The 20,730-nt window shown below is 45.2% G+C and overlaps 1 protein-coding gene across 1 annotated transcript in view; it reads left to right on the forward strand.

Moving 5' to 3' along the window:
- Clasp1 (cytoplasmic linker associated protein 1) overlaps window positions 1–20,730 on the forward strand; it is a 230,916-nt gene that overhangs the window by 17,203 nt on the left and 192,983 nt on the right. The window contains exon 2 of the mRNA XM_052201268.1: window positions 18,586–19,063. Coding sequence (XP_052057228.1) covers window positions 18,869–19,063 — 195 coding nt within the window. The 5' untranslated portion in view covers window positions 18,586–18,868. The remainder of the gene's footprint in view (window positions 1–18,585; window positions 19,064–20,730) is intronic.

Here is a 20,730-nt window from a genome sequence, read left to right on the forward strand (position 1 = left end):
TTAATCAGTGTCTGAATAGCATGCCATTGTATGGCATACTGTGTTTGCTATGTCCTCTAGTGATGAACATTTGGTTGATTCCTACCTGCACTTATAAATAATGCTACAAAGAAGAATTCTGTATTATTTTGTATAAGTAAATACATTTCTAGAAGTTGACTTTTCTTCTTAGTTTTTAGCTTTTTGAGACAGGGTTTCACTATGTGGACCTGCTCTGGAATTCAGTATATATGTAGACCAGGCTGATCTATCTGCCTCTGCCTCCCAAGTGCTGGGATTAAAGGCATATACTATCATACCAGGTAGATTGGCTGATGTTGACTGTTTTTAAATACATTTCAGCATTTCATACATGTATCCAATGAATTTCCATCACATTCCTTTTCCAGGCCTCCCATATCCCCCTAATGTTGACACTAAGAAAGTATTGTTTTTACAGTGTGTGTGTGTGTGTGTGTGTGTGTGTGTATGAGAGAGAGAGAGAGAGAGAGAGAGAGAGAGAGAGAGAGAGAGAGAGCCTATGTGCATGTTAGTACAGGTACCAGGGAAGGCCAGACAGGGTGTTTGGTCCCCTGGAGCAGGAGTTACCGATAGTTGTGAGATACCTGAAGTGCGTGCCGGGAACCAAACTCTGCAGGACCAGTATGTACTCTCACTCAGAGCCATCTCTCTAGCCTAACTGCTATTCACTCTGCTTCTGAGTCTTGTAAATACACATGGTGATGACGCCCTTAACTGCGGGTGAAGGATAGACATAAGATATTCATGATATCTTATGATTGGAAGTTGCTGCTTCAGATGTGAAGTAACCGTTTTCTCATTTGCTTGATTGTTATCAGTGCTGAGGATCAAACTCAGGGTCTCGCATGTGCTGGGCACATGCTCTGTTACAGAGTCACAACCCAAACCTGCCGTGTTTAATTAGCTTTGAGGCAGAGTCTTACTATATAGCTTTGGCTGTCCTGCAGTTTGCTACAGATACCAGGCTGGCCTTGAACTCAGAGAGGTCAGCTTGCTTTTGCCTCTGGAGTGCTGGGATTATTAAAAGCATGTGCCAACTGCCTGCTTGCCGTTTCTATTTTAAATTGTTGAGATGGAAAACAGCTTGGGAAGTGCTGCTGTGTTACCTGTTGGGAGGGCCACTCCTTTATCCAGTAGCAGAAGAGAATTCCCCATGCATTGCGCCCTGAGTTCCTTCTGCATTACACCCCAACCTTCTAGCCCTTCTGTCTTCACATTAAACACTCAGCCCTTAATAGGCTTTCTTTTTGTCAACTGGGTGTGTAGCTCACCTCCCTGGGGATGTTTGGGACGATGTGCCAGCTGTTACACTATCAGGTGACATATCAGATGCTCTCCTCATCCCTTCCTTACCCAAGACTGGGTATTTTCCAGTTCAGATACATCTGGGAAAGCCTTTCGAGCTGGCTGGCATGTATGCTTCCTGCTGTTTGCACTGGGAGTAGATTTTGCTCCACAGAATGATCTATTCATGTGGTGCTAGGAACTGAAAGATTTTTGTTGTTGTTGTTGTTGTTGTTGTTGTTTTGTTTTTGAGAAAGGGTTACTCTGTATAGCCCTGATTGGCCTGGAACTCATTCTGTACATCAGGCTGGCCTTGAACTCAGAAATCCACCTGCCTCTGTCTCTGTGCTGGGTTTAAAGGAGTGCACCACCACTACCCAAGGGAACTGAAAATTTTATCTTTTCTTTTTTTTCACCTATACAGTACCTCTGTATGGTACAAGATCCTAATAAATATGTTTGCACCCAAACATGTAGGTGTGTAGAATTATACTATTATTTTTTAACCTAGATTTTGATGTCATATTGTTCTTTTTTTAAAATAATTTAGTTTTTTTTATGTACACCAGTGTTTTGATGGCATGCAAGTCTGTGTGAAGGTGTTGGTTCCCCTGGAACACAAGTTGCAAACAGTTGTGAGTTGCCATATATGTGCTGTGAATTGGACTCTGGAAGAGCAGCTAGTGCTTTTAAACATTGAGCCATCTCTCCAGCCCCTAGAATAATCTTATTACAATTATAAAAAGCAGTGAATAAGATAGATAAGCTGGGTGTTGGTGGCGCACGCCTTTAATCCCAGCAATTGGGAGGCAGAGGCAGGCAGATTTCTGTGTTCAAGGCCAGCCTGGTCTACAGAGTGAGTTCCAGGACAGCCTGGGCTATACAGAGAGAAAAAGAAACCCTGTCTCAAACAAACAAACAAACAAACAAACAAAAAGTAGATTTAGACAAATGTCACATTTTTTTTTTCTGAACTGGTGTAGATGCATACAAACTTAAAAGTGTTAAATAAGGTGACATATCTGTAGAATGCTCCAGTATGTAACGGGGACATGTGAGCCTTTTGTAGGATGGACCATATGTTTTATCATAAAACAACTCTCAATATATTTAAAAGGATGGTACTCACACACAGAATTCTCTGGCCACAATGGAATGAAATTAAATATCAATAGGGGAATGGAATTTGAGAACATTGCAAATATATTCAATTTCTCTTTCTCTTTCTCTCTCTCTCTCTCTCTCTCTCTCTCTCTCTCTCTCTCTCTCTCTCTCTCTCTCTCTCTCTCTCTTTTGAGACAGGGTTTCTCTGAAATCCGCCTGCCTCTGTCTCCCAATACATTCAATTTAAAGTTTGTACTCTGCAGCCACCCATGGCTGAGAGAAACTGGTAAGGAAAAAACTTGTTTGAGGTAAATGAAACTGTTGACAGCACCGTGAGACCTTTCATGGCCTACTCCACACATATCAAATGACTGAGATGGGACTCATACATGCTTTGTAACATTAAACAGAACCTTGTTACCCACCTGTTTAGGAATAATCTTTATTGTATCCCAGCAATGCTCCATCCAAAAATTCCAAATACTCCCTAAATTAGATATTCTGTGCAGACGTTCGCTCAGGGAGAAATGCAGGTTCTTAAGGCCTTGCTGAAGAGCAGTCGGTGCGCAGTGGTGCTGGGAGAGGGAGCTTATTTCTGAGGGCTGCAGCCCTTGTAAGCTGACTGAGCTCCAGGTCAGTCAGCAACTGTAGTTATGCTCAGTAGCTTGCCAAAAACCAAAACACAACCCGAAACAAACAAAGTCAAACCCCACACCTAAACAAACAGAACACACACCAACAAAATGGCTGGAGAAATGGCTCAGTGGTAAAGAACATTTCCAGAGAGCCTGGATTTCATTTCCCAGCACCCACATGGCAGCTCACAACTGTCTGTGGTTCCAGCTCCAGGCCTTCTGACACCTCGGGCAGAGAAACACCAGTGCAGGAGAAACACCAATCAACATGAAATAAAAATAAATCATAAAAAAACACCAACAAAACAAGATTTTTAAAAAGTAGGAGGGGGCAGGGCAGTAGGTGGTGCCTCGGTGGTGGTGCACACCTTTGATCCCAACATTTGGGAAGCAGGGGCAGGGGAATGTCAGAGTTTGAGTCCAGCCTGATCTAAAGAGCAGGTTCCAGGACAGCCAGTACCATGCAGAGAGACTCTGTCTTGAACGCCCCTCACCCGCCAAAAAAATCATTGGAGGGGGGACTTGTTGGGAAAAGGGGTTCAGTAGGAGTGGGAGGGAAAAGGGGGAAGGTAATAGGGGCCAAAACGACTGATGCATTCTGTGCAAAATAAAGAAGTGGACTTAAAGACAAAGATCCCTAATAACCTAATGATAATAACAGCCTAACACCAGCAGTCCCAGCAATCAATACATTAAGCTTTTTTCTATACTTAGCACTTTAAAAAACCTTTTGGACTTCTACTCTCTCCATCTCTCTGCCTTTCTCTGCCTCTGATACCCATTTAACTCCCCTCCCATGTCCTGAATAAACTCTATTCTGTGCTAAAAAAAACAACAACAAAAAAAACAAACCTTTTGATAATTAAAAAAATGTTTATTCATGCATATGTGTATGTCTTCCATATGTGTGCGGGTGCATGTGGGATGGAAGGAGTGCTGGACGCTCTGGAGCTAGAGTCACACGTGATTGTGAGCCTGGGATCCGAGCTCTGGCTCTTACCCTCTGAGCCATCTCTAGTTCCCCTTTTTCTTTCAAAAGCAGTAATTGTAACTAATATATTGTACAGATGGAGGGTTTCTTAATGACATCCCTACATAGGAATATCCTGTTCTTTGAGTCTACCGACCCTCCCACCACCCACCCATTTCCACTTCCATTTCCCTATTAGTTCCTTTCCAACTTTTAGGTCATTATAATAATTGTCAAGTTTAAATATAGGAGGGAAAACACCTAGCACTTGTCTGTGTCTGGTTCATTTAGCCTAACATGCTGACCTCTATCTACTTCATCTGTGTTCCTGCAAAAGATAGCATTTCCTCCTCCTACATGTGGGTGCATATGTTCTGTCTCCGTGTTTGCATGTGTGTATAGGCTTGCGTGTGGAGGCCCAGAGTTGAAGTCGGGTATCTTCCTGGGTTGTTCTTTATTTATTGAGGCACAAAATCTCTCACTGAACCTGGGGCTGGCCAATTTCACTTCATGGAGCTGCAGCCTGCTCTGGTGAGCCTATCTCCACATCCATGTGGGTTTTCCTAGTGGCTGCATTAATTTCTATTCCCACCACCAATGTATAAAGGTTCCTTTCACCCTGCATCCTTACTGGCATTAATACTTTTAATATTATTGATTCTAACCAGAGTGAGATGGAATCTTAATGCTGTTTTTATTTGGATTTCCCTAGTAGCTAAAGATGTGAGTGTTCCCCTTCTCCATGTAGTTATTAGTTATCTTAGTTTTTTTTTTTTTTTGGTTGCTAGGGCCACAGGAATGTGCCACCACACCCAACTCTGTGCTTCCTTTTAGATGTTTGTTCATAGTCCATCCATTGATTGGATTGGTTATTCTTTTATTAACATTTTTGAATTCTTGATATATTTTGGGTATTGGTCTCTTCCTCCTCCTCCTTTTTGGTTTTATGAGACAGGGTCTCACTTGTAGCCCTGGTGGTCCTGGAACTCACTATATACATGAGGCTGACTGTGAGTTCCCAGAGATCTGCCTGCCTCTGTCTCCCGAGACGTTCATCACTACAGCTAGTATTGGATGTTGATCTACTGTCAGGTGCCTGGCTAGCTAAGCATCTCCCCTTCTTTCTCTCTAGACTGAACTCTGTAGTTCCTTCACTGTGCAGAACTTTTAAAGTTTGATATAGTTCCATTCACTGGGTCTTGCTTTTGTTTCCTGAGCTATTAAGAGTCTGCCTATATAGGACGTCTTTGCTTCTGCCCATGTCTTAAAGTGTTTTTCTCTGTATTTTCCTCTAATAGTTTTAACACTTTAGGTCTTATTTTATGTGCATTGGTGTTTTGTGAGGTCCTCTGGAGGTGGAGTTACAGATAGTTATGAGCTATCATGTGCTGGGAATTAAACTCAGGTCCTCTGGAAGAGCAGTCTCTTAATCACCAAGCCATCTTTCAACCCCAGGTTTTCCTTTAAATAAAATCCATTTTGATTGGTTTTTGAACAGGTGTCTAGTTTCAGGCATCTACTTGTTGATATCCAGGTTTCTTCCTTCCTTCCTTCCTTCCTTCCTTCCTTCCTTCCTTCCTTCCTTCCTTCCTTCCTTCCTTCCTTCCTTCCTTCCTTCCTTCCTTTCTTTCTTTCTTTCTTTCTTTCTTTCTTTCTAATTTTTAAAATGTTGCTTAATGGGGTCTAGAGAGATGGTTCAGTGGTTAAGAACACCAACTGCTCTTCCAGAGGTCCTGAATACAGTCCCCAGCACCCACATGACTGGTCTCAACCATCTGTAATGTGATCTGATTCCCTCTTCTGGTATGCAGGTATGCCTGCAGACATAGTGCTTATCTACACAACAAGCTGTTTGTTTATGTGTATGAATGTATGTATGTATACTGTGCACATGCCTAGTCCCCCCCACCCTGGAGTTACACATGGGTGTGAGCTGCCATGCCGATGGATGATGAGAACTGAGTCCAGGTTCTCTGCAAGAGCAACAGGTGCTCTCACCCTCCGGGCCGTCTCCCCAGCTCCCGTTGTTATGTGTAGCTATCTTTTCTCTAACACGGGCTTGGCACCTTTGTTTAGAATCCTGTGGCTGTATTTGCCCTGGTTTATTTCTGGGTCCTTTAGTCTGTTCCCATTGCCCTACCTTCATATTGTATGCTGATAATGTACTGTTTCGTTGATGTGGATGACTTGGGTTGGAATCTCTTGTGCTGGATGGATACAGGTTCTGCAACGTGCTTTTAGAATTCATCTACTTTAGTACTTTCTCCCACGTCTTTGCTGATAAGCTGACTTTCTTGCAGGTAGAAATGTGTTGGGTTACTTTGTCCGGCAGCACCCTAGCTAGAAGCTCAGTCTGTTTATCACATGGAGTGGACTAGAGAGGTGGGGTTATTCCTTGCATCTGAACAAGGAGGCGGGGTTTTCAGTGTGTATAGTGGGATCGAGGGGATAGGTGTACTAATCTAGAGAGGCACTGGCTCTGTAGAGAGCACTCTTCAGGCCATGAACATCTAGTGGGAGGAAGCTGTGTAGACCTTTTCTGCACGCTGTCAACACTCACATTTGGATGTCTGAGGGAGGCTTTGCCATCTACCTGAGCCTAAGGCTGTGTCCATGATCACTCACCATCGCCATCACAAGTCAGGACTTCACACACTGAAGTCAGGACTTCACACACGGAGGGCTTCCTTTCCCCTGCACCAATTGTTTATTTATTAAATCTGTTTTGCGCGAGCGCGCGCGCGCGCGTGTGTGTGTGTGTGTGTGTGTGTGTGTGTGTGTGTGTGTGCATTTTAAGTCATGATCTTGGTAGGTATGTGTCCAGACTGGCCTTAAACTCAGGATCCTCCTGCCTCAGACTCTACCTGCTTGCATTTATTCACCTTGCCTGACTTTTGAAAGTCTTTTTCTATACAACAGTCTTGGCTCTCTGGGAAATTTCTCTGTAGACCAGGCTGGCCTCCAACTCTTGATCTTCCTGCCTCTGCCTCCCAAGTGCTGGGATTAAAGGTGTGTGCCACCACTGCCCGGCTGGCCTTTAAGTCTTTAAGCTGGAAAGTGAAGACCTCTGTTTGGGGCCATGCCAGTTCTGTCCTTCTGTTGCTCCTGGTGGGGTTCTAAGGAAGGCTTTTCTTTTCTACCTGTGAGAGTTGTCACTTAATTTATAATATTTGATTCTTTCCTGTTTTCCCTTACTTGCCAATTGTTCTCTTGACATTTACTCTTTCTCATGCTTTTATACTTATGTTTATCTTGCATTCTCTTCTGGGTATAGGATTCCTTTAAGTATATTTGACAATCCTGGTTCAGTGTCATGAATTCCTTTAGTCTAAAGAAAAGTCTTTTCTTTAATTTCAGTTTTGAAGAATTACTTTGCTGAGTATAGTAATAGAGGTTGGCAGTTATTTTCTTGAAATACATTGCTCTATATGTCCTTCTGACCTTTAGAATTCCTGCTGATAAGGGCCAGCAGTCTAACCGTCCCTGCTAGGGATGTAAGTGGTGGGATGCCTCGTGCCTTGCCTGTGTGGGATCCTGGGCTTCCTCACGGCCCGAGGGCAGGAGTCGGGAGAACAGAATAACCAAAGCTCTACCTTAGTAAACTAAAAACGAGCAAAAGGGAATGACAGAGATTGGAAATCAATGAAATAGGAAAAAAATCACCTGAGCAAAAATCAGTTATTTGCAAAAGTAACAAAATTTCCAAACCTTGAATTAGGCTGATCAAGGAAAGGTATAAGACACATTAGAAATGGAAGGACAGCGGGTGGTGGTGGCGGTGGCTGTGGCCGTGGCAGTGGCAGCGCACGCCTGTAATCCCAGCACTCTGGGAGGCAGAGGCAGGTGGATTTCTGAGTTCGAGGCCAGCCTGGTCTACAAAGTGAGTTCCAGGACAGCCAGAGCTATACAGAGAAACCCTGTCTTGAAAACCAAATCCAAAAAACCAAAAAAGAAAAAAAAAAAGAAAAAAGAAAGAAATGGAAGGACATAACTACTGATTTTATTGGCATTGGAGGAGATTACAGAGAATCTTAGAAACAATTATATGCTAACAAATTAGGAAACCCAACTGAAATACATGCATTCTAGGAACATACCGAAATTGATTTAAAGCCCAGACCCAGAAGACTTTCTACTTGGTGATTTTATCCAGTGTTTTATGAAGAATTTTGTAGCTGGTCTTTGCTAGTTTGTGGGTTCTTCCTTTTCCCAGCCTTTATTACCCCCACCCCATTTCACCCCCTATTACTACATAGGAGAGAGAGAAGAATAGAGGGGAAAGAGAGACATTTCTGGATCTAATTTCATTTCCTTTGTTTCTTCTTTGAGTATGATTACTGTCCTAGTTAGGGTTTCCATTGCTGTGAAGAGACATTTTGACCAAGGCAGCTCTTACAAGGAACATTTAATCGGGGCTGGCTTACAGGTTCTGAGGCTCAGTCCATTATCATCATGGTGGGAAGATGGCAGTGTCCAGCAGGAGCTGAGAGCTCTACATCTTGCTCCGAAGGCAAATGGAAGACTGTCTCCCACATGGCTAGGAGGAGGGTTTCAAAGGCCACCCTCACAGTAACACATTTCTTCCAACAAGACCATACCTACTCCAACAGAGCCACAGCTCCTAATAGTGCCAACCCTGGGCCATGAATATTCAAATCACCACAACTAGTAACAAACCAAAACCAACCTCACTGCTTGGGGCCCTAGCATTTATATGCCTTCAGAATTCCAAGCACCACACAATTGCAGAAACTATCTGTAGCTGGCAAAACCATGCCTCTGCTAGAGCACAAGGCAAATCATGATCAGATACAGTGGACAGTCCGAAGCAGCCTCATATTCCCACACCTGGGATTAAAATGAAAACACTTTCCTGTAATATTTCTGTGCTTTTAAAGAAACCAAAATTCTAGAATTTTTCACATAGAATTTGCATACAAATTCTTACTAAGGAGGAGCAGGCTCCATTCATCCTCCAAGGACGTTATCTATCAGGCTCCAAAACCACAGAGAGATCACACGGAAAATAAAAGACAAATGTAGAAGCAACTCCTCAAGGAAAATACTAGGAAACTAAATCCAGAGATGTAGTACTTTCTAATAAAACATTTTATTAATTCCTTGAGAATTCCGTACAGTGTTTTGATCATTTCAACCTCTGTTCTCCTCCCTAACTCCTCCTAGGCCCAACTCCAGCTCCTACCAGTCCAGCCCACTCCCTAACTTCAGTCTCTTAAAACAAGTAACTGACTAAGCCCAGTTTGTGCTGCCCACATATCCTAGGTGTGGAGCTGTCCATCATCAGGATGGCCCACCCACCATCGGTCACACCCTTAAACAGTCTCCCTCCCTGAGAAGCAGTCAGCTGTCTGAGGTTCCCCGTTAGGGAGGGAGGCATGTGGACCCCCACCTCCCATGCTAGAATGTTGACCACCTTGGTCTTGTGCAAGAACTGCAGCTGCTGTGAGTTGCTGAGTATAGCGGTCCTGTCATGTTCAAAAGACACTGCTTTGTTCCTGTCCTCGCCAACCTCTGGTTCATACATTCCTTCTTCCTTCTCTTGTGAGACATCATCTTCTTTGTAGTTGAGTATCCTACTGATACTTATTCTCTGCACTCTGCTGTTGTAAGTTCCCCAGACATGTGTTAGAAAGATTGTATACCATGAAAAAGTGGAAAAGCTCACAAATGCAAGATTGGTTTAATATGTGAACAAACTATGTCATATTAATGAAGTAAGAAGCACAATTCAAGAGTTCATTTCAGTAGTTGCAAGAAGACATTTGTGACAAAATTTCGTGGTCTCTTGTGATTAAAAAATAATCAAAGTATTAGGAATAGAGAGCTTCTCCCGTGATGTCATGAAGGCCATCTGTGAAACCCTGTTAGTGACAAGACTGAATGCTGTCCTGCAATCTGGAGGAAAATGAGGATTTTCTTTTCTTCTTCTTCTTCCTCTTCCTCTTCCTCTTCCTCTTCCTCTTCCTCTTCCTCTTCCTCTTCCTCTTCTTCTTCTTCTTCTTCTTCTTCTTCTTCTTCTTCTTCTTCTTCTTCCTCTTCCTCTTCCTCTTCCTCTTCCTCTTCCTCTTCCTCTTCCTCTTCCTCTTCCTCTTCCTCTTCCTCCTCCTCCTCCTCCTCCTCCTCCTCCTCCTCCTCCTCCTCCTCCTCCTCCTCCTCCTCCTCCTCCTCCTCCTCCTCCTCCTCTCTTCTTCTTCTTCTTCTTCTTCTTCTTCTTCTTCTTCTTCTTCTTCTTCTGTCTTTGTCTTCTTCATCTTCTTTGTCTTCATCTTCTTTTTTTTTTTTGGCCATGCCTACTTGGGGTTGTACAGGCAACTACGAGAGAAAAAGGAGGGCAAGATACATGCACTGGAAAGGGAATTTAAAAACTCTGCTTTTGCAGATGACATGATTGTGTGTTGAGTATCCCGAATAATCCGTTCTAAGGTATTAGAACTAAGGCAGACAGCAAAGTCAGACTGCAGGGTCAAGGTCAGTACACAGGGTCAGCTCCGGTGCCTGCAAAGAGACTGTGAATGGAGCTACAGAAGCAAGTCTCTTAAGAGGAACACCAAAGAGGAGAGGAAACTAGGGATAAGCTCGAGAAGTATAACCCTTCCCTTTGGAATCCTAAAATACCACTTAGAAAGTGCAAGATCCTAGAACGCTTGATCTTGTTTTGGGGTACACTCTACATTGGTGTCCAGATCCGTATATTCTCTGTTGAGATCTTATATGCCTGTGTTCATAAGCTGATGTGTTGATTTTAAAATTAATGTTGAAACGTGGGAGACTCAAAAGAGCCTTGGTAAAGAATGGAGTTAGAAGACTTTCTTTGCTTGCGACAAAGCTGTAATAATTGAAACCAGTTCCCGTAGACTGAAGGGTAGATACATAAATCAGTGGAACAGAAGGAGAGTCCAGAAATAAATGCTGATACTGTGGCCCATTGATTTCTTTTTTTTAAACAAGCAATAAGAAGGACAATTTAGTAGAGGCAAGGAATAGCCTTTTCAATAAATGGTGAGACGAGTAGGGGGTCCTTATGCAAAAGAATGTATTTGGATTCCTACCATATATATTATGCACACACATATACATAAATTAACTTTAAATTGATTCTAGGCCTAAGTGCAAGCTCTAAGACTAAAATTCTGTGAGGAGAACGTGTGTACAAATCTCTGCCCTTGAGTAGGGCGGCAGTTCTCACTTCCTTCTCACTGCATTGGAAACTAGTGTGGTCTCTTCACTGTAACACTAAAACTGGGCGTAGATTGGTCTTCATACAATTTTAAGACTTTGTCAAATGTCACCAAGAAATTGAAAAGAGATCCCACAGACTGAGAAAAAAATGTATAATTCTTATATGTTTTAGAGGAGTTTTATCCAAAATATTTTTGAAAGTTCGTCAGTAAAATGCTATGTGATCCAACAGCCAGTGTGCCTTTAATATCAACACTTGGGAGGAAGAGGCAGGCAGATCGCTGTGAGGTCCAGGCCAGCCAGCCACGTCTACAGAGTCCATCCCAGGCTAGGCAGGACACTTTAAAAAACAAAGCCCAATGAAAATGAGCAAAAAAATTTGATTAAATATTTCCCCAGAGATGGTGCCTAAATAATCTGACATGCCTGAAGACCTTGCCTCAATCCTTAGTACAAACCACCACCACCGCCGCCACCGCCACCACCACCACCACCACCACCACCACCACCACCACCACCAAAACCCCTAGCCTGTGTGTGTGTGTGTGTGTCTTGGTGCGTGATCATGCAGTGCTAGTAGAGGTCAAGAGACTGTGTTACTCCTAGAGCTGGAGTCCCAGGTGGCTTGGTTTTAAGCTGTCCGCCATGGGGTCCGGGCATCAAATCTGGGTCTTCTGGAATAGCAGCAAGTGCTTTTGACTGGTAAGCTATTGCTCCAGACATACTTGTTATCTTCTCTAAACAAGTCATATCCATGATGAGAAAAGCAAACCCATCCTCCTTAGTTTCAGGAAAATACAAATTAAAGTCACAAAGAGATAGCACTGTGCACCCATAAAAATGGTGTTAAGTTAAAGGGGCAATAGCCTGTGTTGGTGAGTTAGTTGTTCAGGAATATTCAGAATGGGATTATTCATTGTAGAAACTGCCCGAATACAGACACACTGTATGGCATATCTGTACAACAGAGTATCTTTAGCCAGACTGTGAGTGAAGAACTTACTGATGCATGCTACAGTGTGAATTAACCTTGGAAACAGTGTGCTGTGTGAAATGCCATGCATGGACGCTACACATAGTATGTCTCCATTTATATGCAATGTTCCAAATAGCCAAGCAGAGTGGGGTGTTCTTGTAATCCTAGCTATGGCAGGAAGGTTGTGAGTATGAGTCCAGCCTGAGCTATGCAGTCATGTCTTATAAAACCAACAAAGAAGAAATGTTTTTTTTTAAAAAAAAATGCCTAAAAAAAGGCATGGCTGGGGACGTAACTCAGTTAGTTGGTAGAGTGCTTACTTAGCATGCACAAAACCCTGGGTTGAGTCCCCAGCCCTGCATAGAGAATGTTTATTGCATGTCTACACTTGCAGCACTTTCGGAAGACTAGAAGTTCAAGGTCAGCCAGGGTTGCACAGCTAGCTTGAGTCTAGGCTGGATTATGTGAGACCCTATCTCCAATGAATGAATGAGTGAACGATTGAAGGACGAATTCAATACAGTAGAGTAAGGTGTGATGAGAGTGATGGGTGGACTAACTCCAACAGGGACTAGCATTTGGACGCGTAGGAACGTTCTTGAATGAGACAGGGGTGGAGGGTGCACAGTTTGCGACTAGGAAGAGTTAGTGATGTGTGGCTATCCTGTTACCAGAAATGGAGGGGTGCGAGTGTTGGTGGTCTGAGCTTCATGCTGTGAGAGCGAAGCTGTTCCATGTGGCTCTGTGTTAGAGGCGACAGACGTAGGCAGGCCAAGTGGGCCATTCCTGCTCTCTAGAGGAGGCAGTGCACACCGCAGCCTGTCCGTTGTGACCCGGGTCCCCCTAACAAGCTGCCTCTGCCGGGATTTCATCTCTGTGGAGGCTCTGCTTTGGGAAGCTGGAACCTACGTTGTTATTACCTTCTCCTATCCAGGGTTAACTGCCTTCATTTTCTAACAAATTGGTATGCCAGGGTTGACTTTAATCCCTTTGTATACATATAAATATATTTTAAAAGAAAAAAAAGGTTTTAGTTGGTCGTTTTTAGAAAATTAAGGTTGACATTAAACATTTGAAATTTTTTTCTATTTAAAAAGTATGGGAAATGGAGGCCAGTAAGATGCATCAGTGGATAAAGGTGCTTACCTCCAAGAGTGCTGATCTTTGAATCCAAGCTCACATGCTGGAGAGAGAGAGAGAGAGAGAGAGAGAGCTTCTGCAAGTTGTCCTGACTTCTTATACATGCCGCTGTGTGTGCACACTCTAAATGAAGTGTTAAAAGGAATGCATTAAGTAGAAAGATAACTATTCAGCAGAAAAGAAAGCACTCATGATCTTATTAATTAGCTTATATTTCAATAGTTTATATTCTATTCTCTTTTAAACAATAGGCTTATCATATAGCAAAATTAAATATAATTTTATTTCCTGTGCAGCTTACATTTTTATTAGTATTATTACATTTTTTATCTCTCTTTTAATTTTCTTAAACATTAAAAAAAAATTGTGTATAGCTAGGTTTGCCTGCACAACAACAGAGCGAGACAGATCCCCTGGAACTGGAGTTACAGAAGGTTGTGAGCTGCTGTGTGGGTGCTGGGAACTGAACCCTGGTCCTCTACCAGGGCAAGGAATGCTCATAACCACTGCCCCATCTCTCCAGCCCCTCATGAGTTTTTTTTTTTCTTTTTCATTTTTTAAATAGAAGTGTTACAATACTTTTTCATAAGTTTAACCCCCCTTTAAAGTAATGGACAGTCTGTCGCACACAGCAGCAGAGGGAACAGTGTTACAGACTCACCTCCCATATGGCTGCTGTCTGTACTCGTGCCTCTTGATCATCGAGAGAGTTCTGAGAAGTAGAAAAAGAAGTGATGCTGTTATAGTCGGGGGTTTCTATTCCTGCACAAGCATCATGACGAAGAAGCAAGTTGGGGAGGAAAGGGTTTATTCTGCTTACCCTTCCACACAGCTGCTCATCACCAAAGGAAGTCAGGACTGGAACTCAAGCAGGTCAGGAAGCAGGAGCTGATGCAGAGGCCATGGAGGGATGTTCCTTACTGGCTTGCTTCCGCTGGCTTGCTCAGCCTGCTCTCTTATAGAACCCAAGAACACCAGCCCAAAGGTGGTTCCATCCACAAGGGGGGAACCACCTCCCCCCTTGATCACTAACTGAGAAAATGCCCCGCAGCTGGATCTCATGGAGGCACTTCCCCAACTGAAGCTCCTTTCTCTGTGATAACTCCAGCCTATGTCAAGTTGGCACACAAAACCAGCCAGTACAGATGCTTTTTAAAATTTTTAATTTGTGTAGTGAAAGGTGAAAGGTGAACTTGGGTCCCCTGCAAGAGCGTGGAGCACTCTAAACTACTGAGCTGCCTGTCCAGCCCCCTGGACCACTGCTTAAAAATGTGTCCTTGCTAACTGTGTCACTGATAGACGGAAGGCGTTGAAAGCCTTCTGAAGGAAGAGTTAGGGGACATTATACTGCCGGTAGTGAGCCAGTAGAAGGGAGAGTGTTTGTCCTGGAGCAGGGGACTGGTAGGTTGAAGGGTAAAGGTCTGAGGAGACAGAAAGGAGGAGTTGAGGTCATCTCCGTGGGTGCTGAAGCCTTGGGGGAAACTAGAGGAAAGAGGGAGGGGCTTAGCAGTGCTGGCCTGTGATGGAGGGAAGCTGGGCGGGGCTGCTTGGAGCTTAGTCTGACTGATGCTTTGCTTAGGTGCAGTGCCCTCAGCTGAAGTGCTGCTGGGTCCCTAAGAATGTTTCAGCCCCTTCCTATCACCTGTCCCTTCGTTGTTCCAGGCACTCAGACCCTTGACTCCCCAGGCCTTGCTTTAGCAGTCAGTGTAGTTCAGCACCTGTCTTCCCTGGGCCTGTGTAGTGTCCGTGCCTGAATGTTGGGCTGCAGCGCAGGCCTTGGGTGGGAGGAGAAAGAGGTGTGGGGCCAATGGACATGTTACTGGACAGAGGAACTGGTAAGGTTGAAAACTGGGATACATCTCATAATTGAGAACAGCAAGTGTTGAGGAGAGCCCTGGGCTTGTATTTTGATGCTAATTCCGCTCCTCAGAGGGGCTACAGATGAGTTGCCTTGTGAACCTTCTCCCCACCTTAACTGTTCAAATAAAGGCTTGAGCCAATGATTGGGCAGGAGGAAGGGGGAGGAGCTGAGAGTCTAGGGGCGAAGCAGTGGGGGGGGGGGTCAACAGGAAGGGAGGAGCTACAGTGGATGGATGGAGAGGCTGCAGAGAGAGAAGCACCTGGCGTGGAGAAACCGCAAGTTCTATGGGATAATACGGATGGAAATAGATTAGTGTAGTGGGAGGTCGCCCACTCTAGGTTTGTTATGTTAACTAATTGAGTTGAGATTTCTTTTACCCGGGAATTGGGTTGGAAACAAAGTAGCAACAAACAAGCATTAGAACCAGCTTCTTGCCAGGTCCTACCTGTCCTGGAATCTGTAACCATGACACCCCGTTAAGAGGACCAGGACAGCCAGTCACGGAGCATAAAAACCTGGAGCTCTCTATGCTAATGAGATATCCAAATAGGTCCTGAGTGTTTTTAGCCAGTGAGTTTCACTTCCTGGACATTCCGTCCTGTAAAAGGTATTTAATTTCTTGTTCACTCCGAGTGAGACCTATGCATTCACGTCCACCTGTAGTAAAGCAGTTTGGACAAGCAAGGCCGCCTCCTTCATCAAGAAGGAGTGTGGTGTGTGAGTGTGTGTGTGTGTGTGTGTGTGTGTGTGTGTGTGGTCTCTTCCAGCCCCTCCATTACTTTCAGCACTCACTGGTACCAAGCTGGATTCCCCCCAGTCCCAGGCTCAGCTACCCCCTTCCTATGGACATCCCCGTGCCTCCACCCCCCTCCAGCCGTTCCCGACTCCTCGAGGGCCCCCGCAGTAGCTGGGTTCACAGGAGATTGAGAACTACAGCATTCATCCCAGACAGCACTGTTTCTTGCCCAGAGGAATGCAGGCTGGGCCCCCATCTTAGAATGCTTGTGCCTTCCCAGAGTTGCATGTGGGTAGCCTTCCGACTTCCCGGGTAGACACATAGCCTGGCAAGAATAGAGACTCCTGCCACAATGCATGCTGTGCTGCGACTGCTGCAAGAACTGTGGGAAGAGATGCTCATTGACAGGCCCGTGCTGCTTTGGACTTAGTGCGAGGGAATTCCACCAAATCTGCCTTCCAGGGCTGGCTGCTTAGTAATATCACCTAGTTTCTACAGGTTTTAATTTATTTTAATTAAGTTATAATTACATAACTCTCCCTCCTTTTTCTCTTCCCAACCTTTTCCATGCCTCCTCTAATATATATATATATTAGAGAGAGAGAGAGAGAGAGAAAGAGAGAGAGAGAGAGAGAGAGAGAGAGAGAGTGTGTGTGTGTGTGTGTGTGTATGGACATGTTTGTAGACATGTGTGCCTGTGGGTGTGTGTATGCAGGCACAGCACACATGTAGGTCAGAGAGCAGCCTTAGGTGCCTTCTTTCAAGACAGGGTCTCTCTGGTAAGGAGCTTTGAGGTTCAGGTAATGCTAGCTGGACTTGGGCTAAGCTATCCAACCCGCAGGCTTCAAAGCACCCTCCTGTTTCTTCTACGTGGGCCGGGGGCCAATGCTGCTGTCCCATCTTTTTACATGAGCTCTGCTGGTCCCAGGCGCCTGCAGGTCCCCGGCTATCCATCACTTTTGGTTTTAAAGAGCAGGACAGTTTATCTTCGTACAGTCTCTGGGCATTTCAGTCTGTCTGATCTTGGCAGGGAAGGCACGTTGGCCCTACAGTTTGCTGTATCAGAAAGCAGCTAGGTCAGCAACTTAACTGTACTTACTGCCATTGTTAGGAATATTGCTTCCTGAGAGCGTCCTGAGTGCTTCTGCCTCACCAGTGCTTTGAGTCCAGGTCCACATGCTCTCAGTGATGTGCAGCCATGAGCACGTGCTGCTTGCACCTCTCAGTGAGGCGGAGGCATAGTGGGAAGAAACACGGGCTTTGGGACCACGTGCAATGTGTTTATTTTATTTTTAATTTTTATATTTTAAAAATATATTGCAAGGGTGGTTGTGCATGCTATGACACATCTGTAGAGGTCAGAGGACAGCTTTGTGGAATCAGTTTCTTGTTCAGTCTTCATATGGGTTCTAGGGATTGAATTCAGGTCACCAGGCTTGTGTGGTGTCTTTATCCACGGAGCCATCTTGTTGTGTGTGTGTGTGTTATATGCACACTTGTGTGTGCACGCAGAGGCCACAGGTCACTGGGTGTGTCCCTCAGTCTTTCTTACTCCTTTGATATAGAGCCTCTCTCTGAACTTGGAACTTCAAGTGTTTTGGCTAGGCCGGCAGCTAACAGACTTCACTGATCCTCGTGTGTCTGCCCTCCTCTGTGCTGGGGGTTACAGGTGCATGCGAGACCCGTGTCCAGCTTGTTACAGGGGTGCTGGGATCTGAACTCAGGTCCTCATGCTTGCATAGTAAGTCCTCCCCTCCAACCCTTCCCCCAGCTAGCCTTCAGCTCTGAGATGCTGGGTTTCCTGTATGTTTTCCTAGATTAGAATGAAAGGAATTAATGGTAGGAAAGAGAAGGTGGATAAGAAATGTGTCACTCTGCCTGCTATAGTTAACTAGTTAGCTCTTAAATCTGTCTGTGACAGGAACTTGTAGGCCTGAGCGCGAGTCAGCTCAGCACCCACACAGTGTCAGCATCCACAAGGTCTTGTGTTCAAGCCTCAGGACTGCAAAAACCCCAACTCAGTTTTAGTACTTTTTTCCTCATGCATTTACAGTTCCCAAGTGTGATTCTTGAGAATTTATTTGATATCAAAAACAGTAGTAATCCCGAGTGGAATCTGTCAACAGAGAACACGGTGTCAACAGCCCATCTCCTTTTCTCCCTTTGTCTCTGGTCTCCTTTGCTTGGGAAGGAGGTTTCTGCTCCACCCATCGTGACGCGCTCCCTGCAGAGCAGGAAAAACAGCTGAGGTGCTGTCTTTGACTTTGGGTTAGGGATGCTCAGTGGAGCCTGGCCCACCCAGGGCTGAGTCACTGAGAGGCAGATGTAAGGCAGTGTGGCCTGTCCTGTGGGGGACTCAGAGTGGGGGCAGCACTGAAGGCTGCAGAACAGAAGAGTGCTTTCCTGACTGGTGCGATTAGGGAACTGTGAAAACTACCGCTTTACCCACCCAGGCAGCTCGCTGGCTCAATCGTTTGGGCTTTGCCATTCTGTTAATAAAACTAATAATTATGTGTTTTTGATCCCCTTGCCAAGTGTTCACACGTCCCACATGTGACCAAGAGTGTTTGCAGCCTGCGCGCTGCTTCTGATTGACTGTTTGATAACATTTGCGTGTTCTGCTCTCTGGCTCATTGGCTGTTCTCTCTTCCTTTTCAGAATGGACTGCTGAATTATGAAGTATTTCAGACCCAGTTGTAGATCATCACCCGCCACTCTCTCCTTTATTGCCTACTAGTTATTTAAATTGGACTTTTAATATCCTACCAGCTGCTCTTCAGACACACATGGTGCATTGCTGCCATTCCGGGGATTGCATCTTTGAGACACACGCTCTTAGGAGCCTTCAGCAAACAAAGAGGCCACCTCCCGGTACGGCTACCGGGAGGGAGTCATCCTGACCACCCTCTAGCCTTGGCCAGATCTGGATTTGAATCCTACCATGGAACCTCGAATGGAGTCCTGTCTGGCCCAGGTACTGCAGAAGGATGTGGGGAAGCGGCTGCAGGTTGGCCAGGAACTCATAGACTATTTCTCAGACAGACAGAAGTCTGCTGACCTGGAGCATGACCAGACCATATTAGATAAGCTTGTGGATGGACTCGCTACCTCTTGGGTGAACTCTAGCAATTACAAGGTAAGCCTCACTTTAGGAGATGCTCTTGAAGGGGGTAAGATTGTCTTGGCAGAACAAGATTGGCCCGCAAAACAGTCCAGTGGGAAGTATCCGCCTGCTTCCTTGGCTTCCGATACGGCACTGGTGCAGGGTACGGGAAGACATGAGGAAAGGCATGTGGGGCCTTAATCTTGAAGGTTACAGAAAGGCATGTGGGGGCGATAGTCTTGAAGGTTATGGGAAAACATGAGGCAAGGTATGTGGGTGTTTACTAACATTTGCGGCCTTGAAGTTGAAGTTTATATCATGTTTTGTGGGGAGGAGACTTTGACACCGTGGTGAATGTCCTTTCCTGAATAAGAGGTGTCTTCACTGGTCTTTGAGGGATCAGAAGGTACAGCATTTTACTCTCACATTACTGTTTTGAAGTCTACTGGTACCTTGCCAGAGACAGTTTGGGTTGTCAAGGAGTGTCTTTCGCCCTTGGGTAATGGTGTAGAAGATAGCTTTCAGATGTGAAGATTAGGGCTCTTATAAGATGGGTGGGGCGCGGGAGGGTGAGGGTGACTGGAGGAGGGGGCTACCCACAGGCTATTCATGTTGTGAGCGTTTTACCATTCAGGGCTTAGCTTCCTGAATGCAGACTACGGGGTGCTTGAAGCCCTGGAGAGGTGCCCTTCCCTCGGTCCCTCCTGCATCTTTCCTCTCATGCCTTGACATCAGGGTCCAATGGACGAGGGAAGGACACTTTCGTGTTCTACATGTTCATGTAGACTCTTGTCAAGGGGCCACAGACCCCTGGTCTCTTGCAGATCTTTACTGACTCAGAGGCTGATTTGGATTTCAGAACTGGTGCTTACAGGGTTCCTCTTGCTCTGCTTCCGACATGCACTCAAGCCCCAGTCCCAACCAAGAGCGTGAGCTCCTGTTTGTTAAGATGTTACGAGCACGTAATAGTGCATTCACCACTGGGTTTACTGCTTTCCTTCCTGTCTTTGAAGCTGAGCTGTTTTACTCCTTGAGCAGAAATTAACAAGTGCATCGCATGCTCAGGCTGCCTGGAGCCCCCAGGTCGGACAGAGTTGGCTTGTGCTTTTGAGGGCTCACAGGCTCATGGCCCCAGTACTCCTGTGTGCACAGTAAGAGGCATCAGGTGGAAACTGTGAAGTACTGTAAGGAAATTTAGCAGGCCCGGCGATGTCTAAGGTGATATCTCCGAGGAGGAAGAATGATTCCAGAAGCTGGAAGCCAACCTTGTGCGTGCCCTGGCCAGTTAGCATTACTTCCTCCTTCCCTTCTTGCGGTGCCTCCAGGCAGTGCCACCAGAAGCCTGTCCACGTTTACCTAACTGCTGTTCTCAGCAAAGGTGCTTCCTCCCTCCCCTGAGGCCAGCTGTATTCACCCGAGCAGGGTTGGGACTTATGTTGAGGCTGACTGTCCTAGGAGGGCGTGGTCAAGGATGGGCGGGCCTGGAATAATACTGCTGTTAATTAGCCACCCGTGGAGCCTGCTTCTCTGAGCTTTGTGATGTCTCAGGTTCCCCATTTATCAAGCAGATGACCAAATTATTTACTAGTAATTAAAGATTTATTTTATTTTGTGTATGAATGTATGCATGTTTGTTTGTGCACTACACAAAAACAGTGCCCATGGAGGCGACACAAGGCTCGCAGATCTCCTTGAACTGG

The sequence above is a fragment of the Apodemus sylvaticus genome, chromosome 12 (genome assembly GCF_947179515.1).
Source record: "Apodemus sylvaticus chromosome 12, mApoSyl1.1, whole genome shotgun sequence".
Classification (NCBI taxonomy): Eukaryota; Metazoa; Chordata; class Mammalia; order Rodentia; family Muridae; genus Apodemus; species Apodemus sylvaticus.